The 18,839-nt window shown below is 46.1% G+C and overlaps 2 protein-coding genes across 4 annotated transcripts; both read right to left on the bottom strand.

The window, feature by feature from the left end:
* Nucleotides 1-6,717: 6,717 nt before the first annotated feature.
* Nucleotides 6,718-12,109, bottom strand: LOC101771294 (putative MO25-like protein At5g47540). 2 transcript variants are annotated; one of them, XM_022824522.1, is made up of 11 exons: nucleotides 11,567-12,109; nucleotides 10,624-10,794; nucleotides 10,321-10,439; nucleotides 9,650-9,724; nucleotides 8,917-9,010; nucleotides 8,768-8,827; nucleotides 8,238-8,306; nucleotides 7,545-7,643; nucleotides 7,371-7,415; nucleotides 7,179-7,281; nucleotides 6,718-6,964 (listed from the first exon to the last, which is right to left on the bottom strand). In XM_022824522.1, exons 1-11 carry the CDS (start codon nucleotides 11,690-11,692, stop codon nucleotides 6,906-6,908), a joined length of 1,020 nt encoding a protein of 339 aa, XP_022680257.1. In that variant the 5' UTR covers nucleotides 11,693-12,109; the 3' UTR covers nucleotides 6,718-6,905. The 2 variants fall into 2 exon arrangements, with proteins under 2 accessions (XP_022680257.1, XP_004958152.1); XM_004958095.3 differs by having other exon boundaries at nucleotides 10,624-10,785; nucleotides 11,567-12,107.
* A 2,929-nt stretch (nucleotides 12,110-15,038) lies between these two features.
* On the bottom strand, nucleotides 15,039-17,355 carry LOC101770625 (cell wall protein IFF6). Of its 2 annotated transcripts, none has more exons than XM_004958093.3 (2): nucleotides 17,134-17,355; nucleotides 15,039-16,630 (listed from the first exon to the last, which is right to left on the bottom strand). In XM_004958093.3, the coding sequence occupies exon 2, from the start codon at nucleotides 16,591-16,593 to the stop codon at nucleotides 15,268-15,270; it is 1,326 nt and encodes a 441-aa protein (XP_004958150.1). In that variant the 5' UTR covers nucleotides 16,594-16,630; nucleotides 17,134-17,355; the 3' UTR covers nucleotides 15,039-15,267. The 2 variants fall into 2 exon arrangements, with proteins under 2 accessions (XP_004958150.1, XP_004958151.1); XM_004958094.3 differs by lacking the exon at nucleotides 17,134-17,355 and adding an exon at nucleotides 16,799-17,127.
* Between the last annotated feature and the right edge of the window lie 1,484 nt (nucleotides 17,356-18,839).

Raw genomic sequence — 18,839 nt, 5'->3', positions numbered from 1 at the left:
AAGACACTATCTGTCGGACAACCCCTTGCACGTGATAAAGCTCAGTTGGCTTGGGTTTGCGGGCTTGTGGAAAGAGATGAGAATGGCACAAGAAGATGGAGAAGTGAGTTGATGGAGATGATGAAATAGGGGGAAGCTAGTTCGAGCAAAGGCAGAGAGGACAACACTACACCAGAAATGATTTATCTAAAAAGAGGTACCATCCACTGATAGTCCGATGCATGATCATACTTGGTGGCTTTCGCACCACCTAGTCATCCAACCCCTCCCCTCGTTGTCACCTCCTCCAACCAGAAACCAAATCAAATGCTACAGGAAGAAACAATTAACATATAAATACCAAATAAATACACTATAAAAATATTTTATGATGGATTTAATAAAACTAATTTAACATTTGTAGAAGTTGGTGTCTTTTTCTACATATTTTGTCAGCTTAAATAAGCTATAGATTTGGTGGGTGATAGGGCTTAACATATATTCCTTAGTATAATATAGATGTTATGTACTTCCTCTGTCCTAAATATATGTCGTTTTAACTTTTCTAAATGTATAGTTTTTGCTACGCGCATAGATATATATTAGATCTAGATACATAGCACAAACTATGTATCTTAAAAAGTTAAAACGATCTATGATTTGAAACGGAGGGAGTACTATGGGCATCACTTTAGGTGATTTTGGAATTAATAGACAGTTGTGACCCTACTGAGCTTATATCCTTCAGTTATATTTGATTTTGTTGAAATTAAAAAACAGATATCTGAATCTTGCACTTAGCACTAGAAGTGTTCAAATGTATGTGTTTAGTTTGTTTCCAGGTGGTTAAATCATGCAGGATGTGGACGCATGCGTATGCATGAAAGGCTAAAGCCGTTACTTCTGGTAGGTGGCGCATGCATAGAGATTAGAGCAATGCACGCATGAGACTTGGAGAGTGGAGTGGTGTTGGTAGTTTGTACATAACTTCTGCATTACTTTCAGCCTTTTAAAGTTCAGCTTTTTATAGAGAACCAGTATACCACTATAAGTAGCTACGGCCTCTTGACTCTTGAGTTCATCATCTCCATGACTAAGAGTATGATACAAATACAACCATGAGCGAGTTGTCCACCCTGGATAAGTTTAGTTTTTTCCTCCTCCCATTTATCTAACCATTAAGATATTGGAGCAAAACAAAGCACCACCCTTAGCCTAGACGCTCGTGTTGGGAGTATTGATTACATTTCGTAATCTCATCCCCTTCTAGCCTCGCCGGTGGAGTGTTATATGGAACTATTCAACATGTTCTCCGATCCTTCTTAGATTTCTTAACAAACAGCACGGTGGTGGCCTTAACGCCCCAATGCCGCGATGTGTTCAGGTCCTGAACTTGTCAGTAATTATCTGTTTGTCCTACATATCAAACAAGGATATAAGATTATAAATAGATACGCGCAGCGTCCACCCTATTAATAGTATGTTTCAAGCCGCTCCAAGCGGTGTTGGTGAGCCTCTTATGACCGTCCACTTTCATTTTTCACTTATTACAGCGCCATGTTTTACTGATTTATTTCTTTGCTTTCTTTTATACTCCTACATTGCACATGCAGAGAAACAGCCTTAAAAACTTTTTGTATATGGGGGGAGGGGGGGGGGGGGCGGTGTAAATCCAAACTGGTTCAGAAAATAATGTAACGTTGCCTTTGCCACTGCCAGGGCCACGGCTGCCTGCACAAGTGGTTCACCAACAGATTGATCAACTGGAAATTTATGCAGGACAAATCATATACAAGGAAATCATAAAACATTTGTCGAATTCTATCCATGACTTGTGTTACTGGTTGGATAGAATTCGACACATGTACTGTACTATGCAGTTTGACAGACCAAGAAAGTACAATATACAGAAAGGGGGAAAAATTGCAGGTGTGAGAAAACCACAAACTCACTTCATAATTACTGCTATATAATTGGACAAATGTAGTATGCAGGGCTGCCTCACAGTGGTTCAGCAACGTACTGAATTACTGATCATTCTCGAAAAAAGGCGACGGCCTGATCAACTGGAAGTTATATGCAGGACATATCATAGACAATACAACCCAAAATTTGGTAATACAAACTCTCTTTCTTCAGTGTTATTAGTAAAAAGAAAGCTTACCTAGGGCAAACACAACCTTTACCTTCTTCCCAGGAATGAAGTAAATGACCTAATATAATTCTGCATCCAACCAGTAACACACCAAGCCACGGATAAAATTTGATAAATGTACCATGCAGTTCGATAGATCAGGAAAGTACAATGTGCAGAAGTGAGGAAAATTTTCGAAAGAAAGACAATCACAAACTCCGAACAAGACATTTGTGACCATGTCCTAAACTTGCCGTGACCAAATTGGACACAAACAACATCACAGCACATAGTTGCAAAAAATGCAGGAATAAATTCAACATACATGGTGGTTAATCCTCAGCTACACCGCTATATGCCAGTTCTGAACAAGATTTAATTTTGAACATTCAATTCAGAACATGGTTCTTGGCTATGTCTATGTCTATGTCTATGTTGGAGCAGCTAATGAAGTCATCATTCCAGAGCATTAAGATGCCCCCTCTCGTGCCAAACACTCCGGTGGCCAGTTTGTAGGCGAAGTTACGCAGTCTGTATCCACCGAGGTAGGAAGCTGTGTGTTGATCCATCAAGCTTAGTTTAGTCTCTTGTACACAGATCAAATGGCATAGCGTCGATGGTACCGACTGATGAACTGCATCTTTTCTTGCCTGACGATTCAAACCTCCAACGGTCCAATACAAAATGTCAATGTTTGGTGCTATCCTATCTTTAATCTTTGTCAAATAGCAGAGTGCTTACGAAGGCTTGGGCTGTCGGACAGTGATCAGGCTGCAGCCTGCACTGCTGAAATGGTGGCATGTGTGAATCCAATAGCAAATGATCGTACAACTAAATCATTTGATAAGACCGAACAATGCTGTATTGAAACAAAAATATAAAATGAAAAACATGCACAAAATTTGGGGGCACACTACAAACAATGGCTACAGTGAAGCATATAATCAGATAGAAGTGGAACACAAGAGCACAAGTCAATCTTAGGCCTTGTTTAGTCCCCAATTTGAAAGTAGCAAAATTGACATTTTGTCATAAATGCACAACTGTAACATTTCGTTTGTATTTGTGAATTATTATCCAAACATTGACTAATTAGGCTCAAAAGATTCGTCTCGCAAAGTACAACAAAATTGTGCAATTAGTTTTTGATTTCGCCTACATTTAGTACTCCATGCATGTACCGTAAGTTTAATATGATGGGGAATCTTCTTTTTGCATAGTACCAAACTTGAGATTTTGAGGAACTAAACAGCGCTTACAAACGCTGGCCCCAATTGAAGGAGCCCGCTGCCCGCAACGTCGACGCCGGAACGGCACAGTCGGAGGCCCCAGCCATATCTTCCCTCGCGCCCCCATTTAGCAAACGATGGCGGGAGATCGGCGGCGGCGCGTACATGTGAGGCGGCGAATCGCATGCTTCCGGTCCTTGCCGCAGAAGCAAGTGAATCTGCTTCGGAGTTGAAGAGTAGATATCTTTCACTGGGATTTGCAGGTCGTGGGAGGCTGGGCCATGTGCCTGCACCTGGAGCAACGGTGCGGCGGCCGCCGGCGCCGGCGAATCGTCGGGGGACGAGAGAATGATGAGCAGCCCATCTAAACGGAGGGCTTCATTTATGAAATTTCGAGGAATGTAGGGGGATATATGTGAAATATTGGATCGCGATTATTGACTGCGATCCAAGTTAGGGGGTATGTGTAAAATATTGGATGTGATATTTTCAGAAAGCCCCCTTATTTGTATCGCGATTAATAATCGCGATCCAAATTAGGGGGTTATATGTAAAATATAGATCCGATATTTTTAAGAAAGCCCCCTGATTCAGATGGTAAATAGGGATTAATCTTCAGTCCGGCGATATGGAGGCCGGCGAGGCCGTGCTTCCACCAGTGACTGCTGCCGATCCAGACCTGCCACCATCCGTGAACACCCGTATGCGGCGCTGGAGCCGGCGATGAGCCCTGCTGCCTTCCGAAACCGTCTCTGACGATCTGAGATGGCTCCGCGCGAGGCTGTCCGGCATGTCTAGCACGGAGGCGGGGGACGTCGTGCAGGGCACCGAGCTCGGGAGCTGGGAGCATGGCGTCCTTCTCCTCAAGGCCGCAAAGGCCATGGCGGTGGACGGCGTACATGGATCCAGGGCGTCGAGTTGAATATGGACGGCAGTTCGAAAATGTACAAGTATGCCGGGGTTTTTACTGTACAAGTGCTACTTCGATCAATGAAAATGTAGGTGGGGATCTTCCCCCGGTATTGTTCGGGAAAAAAAAAATGGACGGCAGTTTGGTAAGAAGAAACCAAGGAAATCTATCAACAAGTTAATCAATCCTTCACAATTCACAAATCTCAGCTGGGACTGGGATGCACCAAACTAAACAAGCCCAGATCAAACTCCAGGACTGCAATTACAAGTTGTTGCAGGCCTACAGCCTCCAGGCCTGAGCAAGGCCAATTCTCTTTTTGGGTTAAATACTGTTTCTTTTATACTAGCTTTTACATAGGAGTACGCTGGCAATTCATGTATTACCAGCTTACCACAAAGCTAACAGACTGATGACCTGTTGCCCGCTCAGTCTGGTTGAATTGAACCGAAGCAGGCCGTTTGTTTCGTATCTGACTCAGAGAACATAACGCATCAGCTATCTTGCTACTCCCTCAATTTCAAAAGGTTGTTTTGGTATTTCAAAGTTCATAGTTTTGCTACGCACCTAGATATATACTATGTCTAGATGCATAGTAAAAGTTATGAATCTAGAAATGCCAAAACGACCTACTCCATCAATTCCAAATTGTAGATCATTTTAGCTTTTTTAGTTCATAGATATTATTATGCATCTAGATATATTGTATGTCTAGGTGCACAATAATATCTATGAACTAAAAAAGTCAAAACGACCTATAATTTGGAACAGAGGAAGTGCAACTGAGGGCGGAGGAAGTATTTTATCACAGCACAGACAATCCATTAGGCCAGGGATAATGCAGCTACGTGGCAGGACGCTTATGGAAGGTTAAATCTAAATTATAATGGAGTGGTTGCACTAGAAGTGGTCAATATATATGCCTATTAGTTTGTCAAGACTTAAGAGTTTGTTTCCAGGCAGCTGGAACATGTTAGATACGTGGAGGCTTTGCATGGAGAGTGCTGGTAGTTTATACATGACGATCTGCATGACTTTCAGCTAGTGATTTTTTAAATTTAGCCGAGAGGAATGATACGAAAGCGCTGCTATATAAACAGTTGCACCCTCTCGTGTTCATCTGCTCCATGATTGTGTCCTGACCGCCATGAGCGAGTCCTCCTCTGGACTAGCTAGTTCTCTTCTTTCTTCTCTCCCAGTTCCCAGTTTAGATATTGGAATATCACAGCGCGTACGATCAGGACGTGCAACAAACTATCATGTAAGATTTACATCCCTAGCTTTTGGTTCGCGCTCGCCCTGCCAATGCCATTGCATCCTCTTTGGTCTGCTTCTTCTGCTATTGCACAAGTCAACCCTACGACGCTGCTCTTGGCGGCAGTACGGAGTCCGAAGCTCAAGGAGGAACTTGCTCCACTGAAAACTGAAAAAAAAAATGAAGCAAACAAAGAAACCATGAGAACACCGCACTGTTAAATGAAAATAAAAGTAAATGGTTAGAAGAGGCTCACCAGCACACATGGTACGGTGTAGGTACTCACCGGTGGTACCACGGCGCAATCGAGGGGAAGAGGGCGTCGCGGAACAAATGAATGGGTGGGCGCTACGCATGTTGATGGAAACAATTGCTGACGAGTTCAGGATAGCCCTGAAGCCATCGCACCACTTGGCAGTTGGGGTCACGGTGGTGCTATTTCGCTCGTGGTATGCCCCCAGAGGCTGAAAAGGGAAGAGGCTGCAAAATGTCGTCGATACTCCCAACACAAGCATCTGGCCTAAGGCTGGTATTTTGTTTTGCTCCAATATCTAAATGGCTAACCTAATGGAAGGGGGAAAGAAAACTTGCCTATAGGAGACGGACAACTCGCTCTTGGTTATGGAGAAGCTAGGTAAACAGAAGAGTCTGGAACTACTTATATTGGCCCTGGCTCTCTATACTCTTTCACAGCTTGGACTTTAAAACATTCGTTGAGAGTAATGTAGCTAGACGTTATTACAAACTGCCAGCACTACTCCACGGTCCACACTCCGTGCGTTCACTACCTGCCGATGCTACTACACTTTATGCATGCACCACGGCACCACCTAGTGATCTCCATGCATATGCACGCCTCACATCCAGCATGTTTCACCTACCTAGAGAGACACCACCTCTATTATGGTTAAACACTCCTTTTTTTCAACTCCGGCACTCCGGAATAATTGTGAACCGTCAAACTCGTGTAATCCGTCTAGTCGGCTCCATACTAATTGTGTGCACATAAGAAATGGGGTTATATATGATCAATTCATTCCATTCCTCAAGAATTTATGGAACTATAAGCAGATGAACCACCTCATTCCTCATACTAAAACCCCAATAATTTTGTTTGGTCCAGATAAGATATGATGCCTTCATTTGATATTTTTGTTCTTCTGAACTCTTTAATATTATCATATTTTGTATGTCATCGAAATACACCCATAAAAAAAGGGCAAGAAGAACCACACGCTCTATAGAAATTATCACATTTTCATGGCAGAATCCAACTCCAATTTGGTCATATTGTTCCGCTAAGTCCGACAGAATACCACACAGAAATGTATTATTACACATGCACTTTCTTAACAAAAGAAAAACCATCACAAGGACTAATTACATCCTGAGACATACTCAAAGTGCCGATATTTCTTTAATGACCTGCTCCTTGTCTGCTTCAAACTGCTCATCCTCTGGTTTATAACATATTAATATAATAACAGTGTTAGTCAATGCCAAACTGTTATACTGGCAGATTATTAGATCCATCGAGTAAACGACTACAGTGACTAAATTCAATGACATTAGGAACAGCTCATGCGCTGAAATATGACTGAACTGCATCCAAGGTCTTGTGAGTACATTAGCAAGCAAGTACACGAACGAAAGTTAGAGCAGGTATAGTACCTTTGTCAATCTTGAATCCAGCGAAAAAGCGAAGAAGCTTGCTTCTATTGGTGACCAGTATGTTTACAACCTCTGCCGGTTTGTTTTTATTTGCAGCAAACAGCTGTGATGCATGATGTACAATCATCAAATGTGTGTAAGAAAAACTTCTGTGGATTAAAAAAAAACAAATGTCATGGCTGTTATTCTTACCTTGAACACGTGAAACGCCTCAATTTGAATATTTTTACTTGAATCCTGAGAAAATAAAGCACTAAAAAGTTGAAGATAGCAATAGTAAAAGGAGTCACTTGAAGGGTACTTCAAGCACAGATAACGAGAAAATTGTAAGCTCAAGTTGCTACAAATGAAATGAATTATACTGACCCTTAGGAGGTTCATCAGGATCATAAGATTGTCTTTGGAACTAACATAGCGCATCATGACTGCAACATTTGATCTATCTAGCAGCATATCTCCCAGCAACTGAAAGGAAAAGCATATTAAAGTGAGAACCTTGATCAATTAAAAAAGTTATAAGATCTCTTCAACCATAACTGAGAAGCCTAAGTAAAGTTCAGCAGCAAGCTACTTGATCATTCAAACTTCAAATTACACAACCTAGGGTTGTTTGATAAAAAGTTTTACTGACAAATTGTAAAAGCACAGTGAGTGGACGAGATACGCAGACTAATTTTCATATTTAGGAACACCACAACATATGATGTTCCAAAAGGTGCTAGATGCTAGGCAGGCAGTCAGGCTCCGCCTAGCGCCTTAGCCATGACTAGGCGGTTGTACCTTTTATAGGTGGCTAGAGAAATATCAGATTATCATGTATTCCTTTGTTCCATGACCACAGTTTTTTCCCATCATCAATTTGTTCCACTTTTATACACAGATCAAGCACTAAACCTCTCCATATGGAAAAACAGGTAACTGCTAGGCAAGGCGGTGCTGTTCCACCTAGTTCCTAGGAACCGCTTTTTGAAGCAGACTTTGCTGAGATTTGCACTCAGCAGTTAGCAGTCCATAAAAAATAAAGCACAGATAAAACCAGACATAAAAGATAGATAGTACCTTGATAGCTTGCCTTTTCGTTATGTAGTTGGTTGATGATAGCAACCTAGAGTTGAATTCTTCAAAGAACTATGGAATGGAAATGCAAGAGGGTTAAGATTAAAAAGTAAAATTTCATACAAAAAAAAACATGATACTAATTAAGACATATCAAGTAGATCAGAATAGGCTATTATGCCAGCCAAACTAGGGATTCAATTAACCAATTATTCAAAGGATCATCCAAATAAATTTCTGGTGTTTCATCTAAGATTCATCAATATAAAACTTCCAAGTGATTCACAACTAAGATTTAAGCCTTTAAGAGGGCAATACGCTGAATTCAGCTTGCCAGCAAATATCGATCTAACCAATCCAATCAGGTTAGCCCTAACTAGGGAACATCAAAATCAGGTAGAGATTGAATGACTCACTTGACCTTGACTAAGAAGAACATAAATAGATTGAACATATGCAGTGCAAGGAAGGGTACAAAATCATCTGTATATGAAAAGATTTGGCAATAATGTTCCCAAGGTAAAAATACTAACCCAATCATAATTGTTGGTGAGAAATTCAGCCACGGTTGCTTTATGCCTTGTCAATAGTTCCTGGTTACACATTACAGTAGCATAATATGATAAGACTAGATTATAATATATGAAAAGTATTAGTAAAGGTACAAAAGTGAGGGACTCACCTTAAAGGTTGCAGAAGCATCAGAAGCTATGTCAAAATTTGGAAGCTGTATATAGTCGAAGAACTTCTTCATGTGTTCAGATTCTAAAACATACCTATGGATGAACAAATACTATATAACAAATTAGTACCAATTCCAAAGGAGCTTCCAATTTCAACAAATTTTGAGTACTTAATGGATGTAGCTTGGCCTAAATCATCATTGAAGGTATCATTTTATTTTGATATCCTATAGTATTCTGGGTAGAAACAGAGCTCACCAAAATCACATCGCTAAACTTTTCCAAATCATCCATAGTGATTCTAAATATATACAAAAAAACATCCGTATGATAAAGAACCACACTGTCAATATGCACACACCCTTTGTTGAAAGGGTTGCAATCAGACTTGTATCAAATTAGGAAAAAGAACAAAACTTGGATTTGCTATATCAAAGGACAACTCAAAAAAAAGTTCACCAAGCAGGCATTATGCTACGTAAATTTTCAATGTTTCATTTACGAATTTTAATGTGCTCTAGTGCTCAAAGACCCTAAGAAATGGTACATTTGACTTCTTGTGACTCTGAGTCGGAGGATTTCCATTAGTGGTTTTTGCATGAGCACTTCATGGGTATGACTGTCTTTATTGTGATACAAATGATGTGATGATTGATTCATCAACTAATTGTGATGAAGTATAGGCTTTGTAGTATTAAAGTATGTATCAGCATCTAAATTCAGTTGTTTCACCTTGCAATGCTTTGGTGGCGAATACATTCCCTCAACATAGCACCATAATGTAAAGCAATGTCCATATTCTCATACCTGTAAGGTGAATAAATATAGAGAGAGTGAAAATAATGAGCAAAATAAACGAAGCTTATCCCATATAATAAACATTACACAGCTAATTCCAGATCAAGCTAATGGAAGCTATCCTATAAATATCAAATGAGATATTACAAAACTAATCACATCTTTTGTGCTATGTTGATGTAAAGTTATTTCCCCCTCTGCATGCGTATTGTCAAATTCATGTGTAAAGAAACATACATGGACATACTCAGTGGTCTAATCCATCAAATGATGATAACAGGATAGTGTTTGAGTGGAAAAGTGTCAGTGGGAGTGAGACCACCCATATCAGTCCAAAAAAAAGCAGGCTATGAACATTAGAAACTATGTTTTAGCAACCTCAATTAGACATTTAGTACTATATCATTCAAACAAGTACGTAATAAAACAGTCAGGTGGAGAGATATGGAACACATGGACCAGAGATTATGTGGGTACCATCGACAATCTCGAAGACCAAAGAGAGCTAAATAAACAACATAAGAAAATCTTCCAATGATATGTTTGGTAAAAGGAAAGAGACAAGTGATCATCAGTAGTTATTTTTAATCGTACATTAGCCTTACCCTGAAATTAAGATGTCCAAGAGATCCTTATTTGACTCTAGGTACTCAGACGCAACTATCTTTGAGGATACTTGCTGTCTTTGCAAGTTTGCAACAACTTGAGTAGCATCTTTCCTAGTCTGCAACAATCAAAAGTAAAGATACATCCATAAGTATTTACAAAGTTTTTATGTAAACACAGCAACAAGAGAGGTCTAAATACATAGTAAAAGTTATTCCAGCAGTGCTGCCAATCTACGTACAAATACAGTATTTAAGTAGTGCTGTCAATCCACATACAAAAACAGTATCCAAGTTATATACCTCCAGATTTAGTTTTGGAAGATGTATAATTAATAGCCGCAAAGTGTTCTCCCTGAAGAACTCTTGGGTCAGTTGGACACACGCTTCGGTTACAGGCTCTGATTCACCATTGCCGTATAGAATAGACTTCAATTCCCTGATATTTTTGCTTAGCTCTGCCATCTGCATAAACTGTCTTAGGTACAGCTCATTGTAATGGACAAACATTGCACATCTGTAATACTGTTTTCTTCTTCTATAGACAACCATAGGCCTTGATAAATATACAAAGGTTCATATAGCATATAATTCTGAGCATGAAGTTGCCCGTGCATATGCAGGGTGATGGTCTGCTGGTGACGACTTCAGCATAACTTAAGTCGAGATATCTTTTTCCAAAAGCGCGGCAAAAGCATTTCCACAAGTTGTATTTGATGGAGAAAATAAAAATAAGTTGTCCGTACTTAGGTCAAGATATACAAGTGTTACATAGTCATACTTTTGCTTACAAACACTCATAACTTGTAGTAAATCACTAACTTTACAGTGAGTTGTGATTACAAGTTGCCAGCTAGATTAACCTACAAAATGCTCATATTTGCACCAACTAATATCATAATTAAGTACTATGCTGATACACCAAAAACCTATCTCCAGTAGTTCCATGAGCTATCCCCTTCCTATGTGTGACAATTTAATCATGAATAACATCAAGTAACCTAAGGCACTAATACTAGGTACTAAGGAATTGCAAGCAAAGGCAAATAGCCTAGACTCATATCACTACTCTGGCTTGCCAGCACCATTTCCAACTGTTACGAAATTAACCGAATGCAAGGATATTACGGATCACAGACTAAGCAAACAGCTCGCACGCTCACGCGGAATCAGGGCAGAACCCGCGGGCAGATATGGGGAATCGAAGCCACGAGGGCTCTAAACAGAGGCTGAGATTCGATCTCACCTTCTCCTCGCGCTTGGCGTCGCCTCCCCGGGAGCCGGAGTTGAGGTCGAGGTGGACGAGGTTCTCGCGCGTCTGCCGCACGACGTCAACGGGCGTCCGTGGCTTGGACTTGAAGAGGCCCTTCATCTTGGCCCCGTCGTCCGCTGCCGCGGCGGCCGCGGCCGCCGAGGCGGTCAGGCGCGGCGGGGAGGGCAAGGGCGAGGCCTTGGGCCGCCTCCGCCCGCCCGACCCGAACGAGAAGCAGCCCCGCAGGAGCGCCACGAGGTCGCCGCGGGGGAGGGCCCCGGAGGCCCCTGCTCTCCTCTGCGCGGGGTGCCGATCGGAGCGCCGCGAGCGCAGGAAGCGGAAGCGAGGGCTCGTGAGCTCGTGCCCGTGATGCGCGCGCGGCGCTGCGCTGCGGTGGGGCGGGGGCTGATCCGGTGATGGGCAGGGCGGTGGTGGGGCACGAGGCCGAGATCCCTATCGACCGGTGGTAAGGACGAGGCCGGTCGCGTTTCGCGACGCTTCCTCCTCCTCTGGCTGTCAGCGTCTCCCTGCTGTGCTGTGCTCGGCCTTTTTTCCTTCTACCGCTTTTTTCTGCGCACAACTACTTTGTGATCCGCTTTGGATTCAGTGACGACGACGATCCATGCTGGGGACGGATCGAGGATATCCACGGCCTGCGAGTCTGCCACGTGACCCCCGGATGTGATTTGTCCATTCATCAGGGATTTGTTCGTGTCAAATCGTATTTGACTCAGTGATTTAGCAGTCAGGGAAAAGAACTCGTGGAAATCACAAAGCAGGGAGAGAGGGATAGACCGAGGGAGAACTCATGGAAATGTGCTTTTAACTTTCACTGTTTGGGATTCTTAGGATGCCTTTTGGGCTTTTCGTCCTTGCACTTGCCCAGCACGGGTTTTCCGAGCATTAACCGACACGGAATTTGATCGGCCCAAGTGTCCTGCTACAGTCATACTCGTACACCTAGGAGCAACACACGAGATGCAAGAGGATATCCAGCGCGGTCTATCCTGTGGCTCGCAGTCAGTAGATACCCAAGTGCCCGTTGAGTTTGCAACATCTATTGGCAAAAGGGGGGAAATCACTTGGATACCAAGATCAAACAACACAAACTTGAACAAATTTCAATACAAATTAAATAAAACTATAGTGGGAGTTTTAGGCTTCCCTTTGATAGTTTTGAGTACAAAAGGACTCAGACCTATGGTCCTTTGCGTCGACAAACATGTAGCTCTCACTGTTAAGGTGTTGCTTTAATTCATGTCATTTGTTAAGTCTTGATCAAAAGACAATGACGAAGCGGTCGAGCTAGAAAGGTGCCTAGCTTCATGACTAGTGTATGCGCGGTCCAGGGTGTGGGGCTATGGGGCGGCAGATTGCATTGATTTTGCACGTATGATCGTGGACTATGAGAACCGAAGTCACATAGTAGTACCGGAAAAGAGTGTGCCTTATGACGATACTAGAAACAAAAAAGGACACGGTACAATGATTCTTGGATCCAATTTTCTGGGCAGTTTTTTCTCTTACTTGCGATCGAGTTTACTGTTAGTTGGGGTTAGGTGAAAAGAAGGCATCACGGTGTTTGCGAAGTTCTAAGAAATTGACCTTTGTAGTCTTGTTAATTGTTAGTGGAGCGATCATGATATGGTAATACATCATCAAGTTTCAAGATAAGTTTGAAAAAACAAGAATCTTACATGGGTTACAGTTCATTTTGCATTCGAGATGAAGTCCCCTCAGGGTCAAGGGATCAAGGAAAAAAAATATGGGTATGGATTAAAAAGGAAAGAGACAGCATGAGAACCTTGTGACATCCCAGCAGTGTGTTTATAGTTTGTACATTTCCACTGCGATCTGTATGTCGATGTACTTAAAATCAGTAATGCTAAGTCACGGTCGTCCGGACGCAACATAAAAAAATCAAGCGCGTGTAGGCCCACCCTTCCGGTCATTTATTTCCATCCACCCATTTCACTTCCACCGAAGAGATGACTGTGCATATCATTATCCTTTGCCTCCCGCACCTGTTTCATCCTTATCTCCCAGTTTCTCTCCTATACTGCCATCTCCATGCTTCTCTCCTATGCTACCTCTACAGCTATGCCGAGATACACATCGGCCTCTCCGCCGCTCACTCAAATCAGATGCAAGACCATGCCCGGAGCTCCATGGGCGGCAAGATGGCCACGACGACTGGTGAGACAGCCCCCATCCTCCTTATGGCAAAGAAGGGACATGGGAGGTGAGCCGAGCAGCTATGATGCGTTTGAGGACTGGACTCGAAGGTGATGGTACCGCAAGGAGAGCAAGGGTGCGTTGTGAAGGGCTGCAGCTCAACAGCTCGTCACCGAGGTCCACGATGAGGACCACCACCATGTCCTCCTTTCAGCTCTAGCAGCATGGCGCGGCTGCAGCTAATAAGCATGTTCTGCTCATGTTGATTCGGTTGCAGAATTAGGGTTGCGAGAGCTCTTCTTATTTGTTACAATAGGTCTTCTGAGATGTTTCAATAGATGTTTTTATTTCAATTGGTCCTTTCGATCTGTTGGTATACCTTATAATTTAAGATGTTGTAGCAGTTGTTCTTTGATGTTTCATGATTTTGATTCAAGATGTTGCAATGTTTTTTAATTTTTATTTATATTGGAGTTGTTCAGTGATTTATTGGATGTTGCAAATGGTGATTTTTGGTGATGCAATAGATGTTGTTTCGTGTTTCTAAAACAGATTGGGATATTGCAATAGATGATTTCTAATGTACTATCTGTGATGTTGTACTAGTAGAATTGAAATATTTCTGTATGATGTTTTTAATGTTGCAGATTTTGATTTAAGATGTATCATCTCTTTCTATTTTTTTGAAGTTCCTCGATATAAGCTACATTGTGTGCAGATTTGTTCGTAAGAAATATTTCAGCAGGTTAGATGTTGCATGCAACATGAGATGTATGTTGCTGTAGGATTTTTTTCTCATTGCTCAACCGTCCGACGCTAGCGCCAGCTCCGACTTAAAATTCATGCGTGTGACAAAGGTCCATGTACTTGCGGTAGTCCTCGCTAAGGCTACTTTGCGATGATCGTAATGATGGTAACAACACGAGGATCGAGTTCGGATTAGGCGTTGGGTTCACTCTCGCCCTCCAATCCATAGGTCAAGCTAGAAAAGTATGATCAATGGATCAGGCCAATTGACAGCCAACAATCAACTGCAACCAGGAATCTCAAGTCTTAACACACGATCGCTGACAGACCACGTGTACTTGTTCGTTGTTCCAGTGGGTAGTGTAGGACTGAGGCTTCACACTGCACAGCAATTCAACCACCGCCAGTCTTTACAGTCATATTGCAGACTGGCACCTCTGTGCAACCAAACGACCGGTGCCGTACGGATGGTTGGTAATACGGTAATGATCGCCGACGAAAATTGAGGGAATCGGTTATGGTTAGTTCGCAAAACAGCATCAGGAGCTAAACCACAGTGCTAAAACATAGAAACCAAACCATTTTTCATCAAGTACTGATACATTAAGGCAGAGCAACAAATTCCCGATCTGACAAACCTAGAACAAGAGCATGAGAAGGTGGTGTGTTATTCCTCTGCGCTAGTAAGATTTTCAGCTGAGACGACTGCAAATGCCATCTCTTTGCTTCGTTGTTGGGTGTGGCTAGTGCTTCTGGCGATCCTCCGGTAGAGATCAGAAGAAGGCCCGGCTGCCGTAGAACACCTTGGGAGACGGCTTCTCCTGCTGCCCGCCGGCAGCCGGCTTCTTCGCCGCGCTCGAGTCGGCGCCACTGGAGTCTGCCTCGGAGGCGGCGGCAGCGGGGCTGCTCTTCTCGCTGCTGCCGTTGTCCAAATCCAAGGCGGGGAGCTTCATCTTGGCCAGCGAGTCCGTGAACTGCTGCATGCTCTTCATGTACATATCCATGATCTGGTTCCCGTCGACCTTCACCTCCTGCTCGATGTTGACGCTGATCACCGGCTTGTCCACCGCGGCCTCCGACGCGGCGCCGGGCGAGTTCGCCGCGGGGCTCTCCTGGACGGTGCGGGACGAGTCGACCTCCGCGTCGGCGGCCTCGGGCGCCGCCTTCTCCTTGTGCTCGGCCGACGAGTGGGCGTTCCCGGACGGTTCCGAGCTGGAGTTTGACTGAGGAGTGGCCGGCACCGCCGCGGCGCCGGGGGACTCCGTGGTGGACACGCTGCTGACCGGCGTGTCGCTCCGGAAGGCGCCCACCGAGTCAGCGGTGCTGTGGTCCGTCGAGAAGCTCTCCACCAGGCGCACGCCGGCTTCGTGGCTCATGGTCGTGGCGCCGTCCTCGTGCTCCGAGGTCAGCAGGCTCTCGGAGCTCTGCGCCTCCACGGCCGCGCACGGCAGCCCGGTGTACTCGGACACCATGATCTGGTTTTCCTCGACGAGATTCAGGTCGGGGAACTCGATCTTCTCGTACTCCTTCCCGTTCCCTGCGCCGCCGCCGGCGTTATTCTCCGGCTCCTCCTCCGGGTCGGCCAGCGCCGGCTTGGGCGTCGGCGAGATGGGCACGACCTCCGGCACGACACCGATATAGGAGAGCTCGAGCTGCAGGAAGCCCGAGGGCGTCTGGAAGAGGTCGCTGGTGGTGAGGGGGAACTCCCGGGCGAGCGTGCCGCCGTCGGCGGCGACGACCTCCGGGAGCGGCACGAGCGCGAACCCAAGCAGCTGGTCCTGCAGATAGTTCTTGACCCGGCTGAGCATCCAGACCTCGCAGCGGAGCGCGGCGTCGACGTCCCCCGCGCGCACGCCAAGGCGCAGCGACTGGTCGAACACCGGGTTTCGCCCGCCGCCGTTGACCACCTGCGTGGACGCCACCGGCGCACCGTCCCCCGGCAGTGAGACCTTGGCGTACACGTCCTGCTTGTGGTAGATGCAGATGTTCTGGATGTCCCGCGCGCTCCGCACGTGCACGTCGACGTACCCGATCAGCTCCCCGGTCCCGTTGGCCGCGGCCGCCGGCGCAGCAACCGCATCTCCCTTGCGCTGCTCCATGGCGAGACCACACTCTACTCCTCCCAAGTCTCCGACCCTGCGACCAAAACCAAGAGGAAGCAACAAATCAGACGAAAACCCATATGATAATATCACGACATCTTCTTCTACGGAATTCTTCAATTCAGCGGCCGGTGGTGGGAGGGGCAGCTGCATAGTCAAAATCCGAGGAGTAGGTGAAGCGAAACTGTCGGCAGAGGCTTACTCGAGTGCGCCGAGCCAAACAAGCCAGAACTGGACAACAGCTCCACAAGCTTCTTGAACAGACTGGTGATGGACGGGGCTGATCCCTCCTACTCGATTTTCACTCAGCCACGCAACAGGAGCTGAAATACCCCCAAGAACCGACCGGAGCTCCGGCCAAAGCTTGTCTACCAGCACTAAAGAAAGGAGTTCACGATGCGTAGGTTTCCATCCCAATAAAGGGAACGGGAAAGCGCGCGAGAGAGCTCAAATCCCAGCAAAGCCGAGGAAGCAAAAGGCAAGATCTCATAGCAGGAGAGAGGGGGGAATTGGAGCAGATTCGCTGATGCCGCTTACCCTGTCCGAAGCGCCCGCCCGTGCTGCTCCCGAGAGACGACGACGAGCGAAGCAGAGCCACTGGAATCAAGCGGAGGAGAGCGAGCGAGGGAGCGGAGCGGAGCGGCAGGATGGGGGGCTCGAGGATATAACACGAACACCGAAGGGGATTAGGGTGGTAGTAGATTTTTTGAGCTGGCTTTGCCTTTTTCTATCCCTTTACCTAACTAAGCTTGCTTTTTTTTTGCCTTGTTTGGCCGGGGCCGTAGCGTCAGTGTAGGACTGCGGCATGTGCTCCGTGGTAGAGTGGTAGAGCCGTACAGTATTCAAAGGCGCCCGTTCTTCCTGCACCGGCCGCATACGTAGCCATCAGGCTACTGTTAACGCAAGTAACGAAACGGTTTAAGAAACCGGCTCGATAAGGGGCCCCCAGGAAAGGTCGCGAGAGGGGTCGCAGAAAGTCCGCGGCCGGGAGCGCAGCCCGGGGGCGTGACAGCCCGAAAAGTCAAGGCTGTTTCGTCGCAGCGGCTGCGCTCGGCTTGGCGCCTTGTGGCGGCAGCGCGCGTGAGGGGGGCGGCCAATGGCGCGGCGCCACCTGAGATCTCTTTTGATGGGCAGGCCGCGTTGTTTTAATCGGACGGAGGCGGAACCCGAACGGGGACGGGCGGAGGGGCGGCGAGCGTGGGCTGCCGGGTTGCAGTCTGCGGCCGCGGGCGGGCTGGTGGGGGTGGGTGGGGCGCGTGCCGTGGCCGGCGTCGCTGTCCCTGTCCGTCCGCCCGCCCGGCTGGGGGGTCCCGCGTGCGCTCGCACGCTCGCGCAGGGTTTTTTCAAAGCGGGGATCATCATCTCGCGTCGCCGGCCGGGACCTTTTCCGCGGCGTCCGTCCGCCATCATCGCGAGCGGCCGGGCGGGTTCGCGAGGCCGCGGATCGGCGGGTGCCGACCGCGCCGCGCACGGGCACGGGCACGAGGGCCGCTTTGGCGTGATGGTACGTGCGCGTGCGCGTGCGCTGCGGCGACGGAGCAGCCAGGAGCGGAACGAAACGAAAGTTTCGGCATTAGTCGAGTACGCTGACGAGTAGGCAGGGGGGAGAACCGAATCTGACCCATGTGCGGTTGACGCCTCCACGAGATGGATGGATGGATGGATTCCGTGGCGTGGGGTGGTGGCAGTGGCGCCCATGAGCCGAGCTTTTTAGACCGTTTCTCCTCTAGCGAATGGAATGGTCCTGCAACCGTCAGCATGTGCCGGTTGCAAAGCATGTTCTTGGTGGGTGGGTGAAAGGAGTCATCATCGATTGGGCCGGAGACTGCACGGTTACACTTTGGCTGGACATGCATTTCTGCACTGGTGCTTGTCGCCGGCGTGCCGGAGTTAGCAGCTTGGACGCCGTTTTAGCGTAGGTGGACGACTCGATGAGAGAAGTGTACGCGGTACGCCGATGTCAATTGTAGCTTGATGCATGGTCGAGTAATTGCTTACTCAACAGGGCCTATTCCATTATCAACCCCCCCCCCCCCCCCACCCAAACACAGGAGAAACCATGTCCACACTTAAATTTTAAATTAAATCTAATGATGGGTTGCCAGGATTGCATCTAGGTCAAAAGAGGTTTGGAGATGTTAAAGAAGGTGCTCACCTGAACTAAATCACGGGTGAGAGCTCCTCCTCACAATTCTTGCATCCTGGTTGCTTTTCCCTTCTGTCTTTTCTTATTCCTAACCCCT

Source organism: Setaria italica, chromosome II, assembly GCF_000263155.2.
Source record: "Setaria italica strain Yugu1 chromosome II, Setaria_italica_v2.0, whole genome shotgun sequence".
NCBI lineage: Eukaryota > Viridiplantae > Streptophyta > Magnoliopsida > Poales > Poaceae > Setaria > Setaria italica.
Note: the sequence above shows the minus strand (reverse complement) of the source record. Positions and strands in the feature narration are given on the sequence as shown.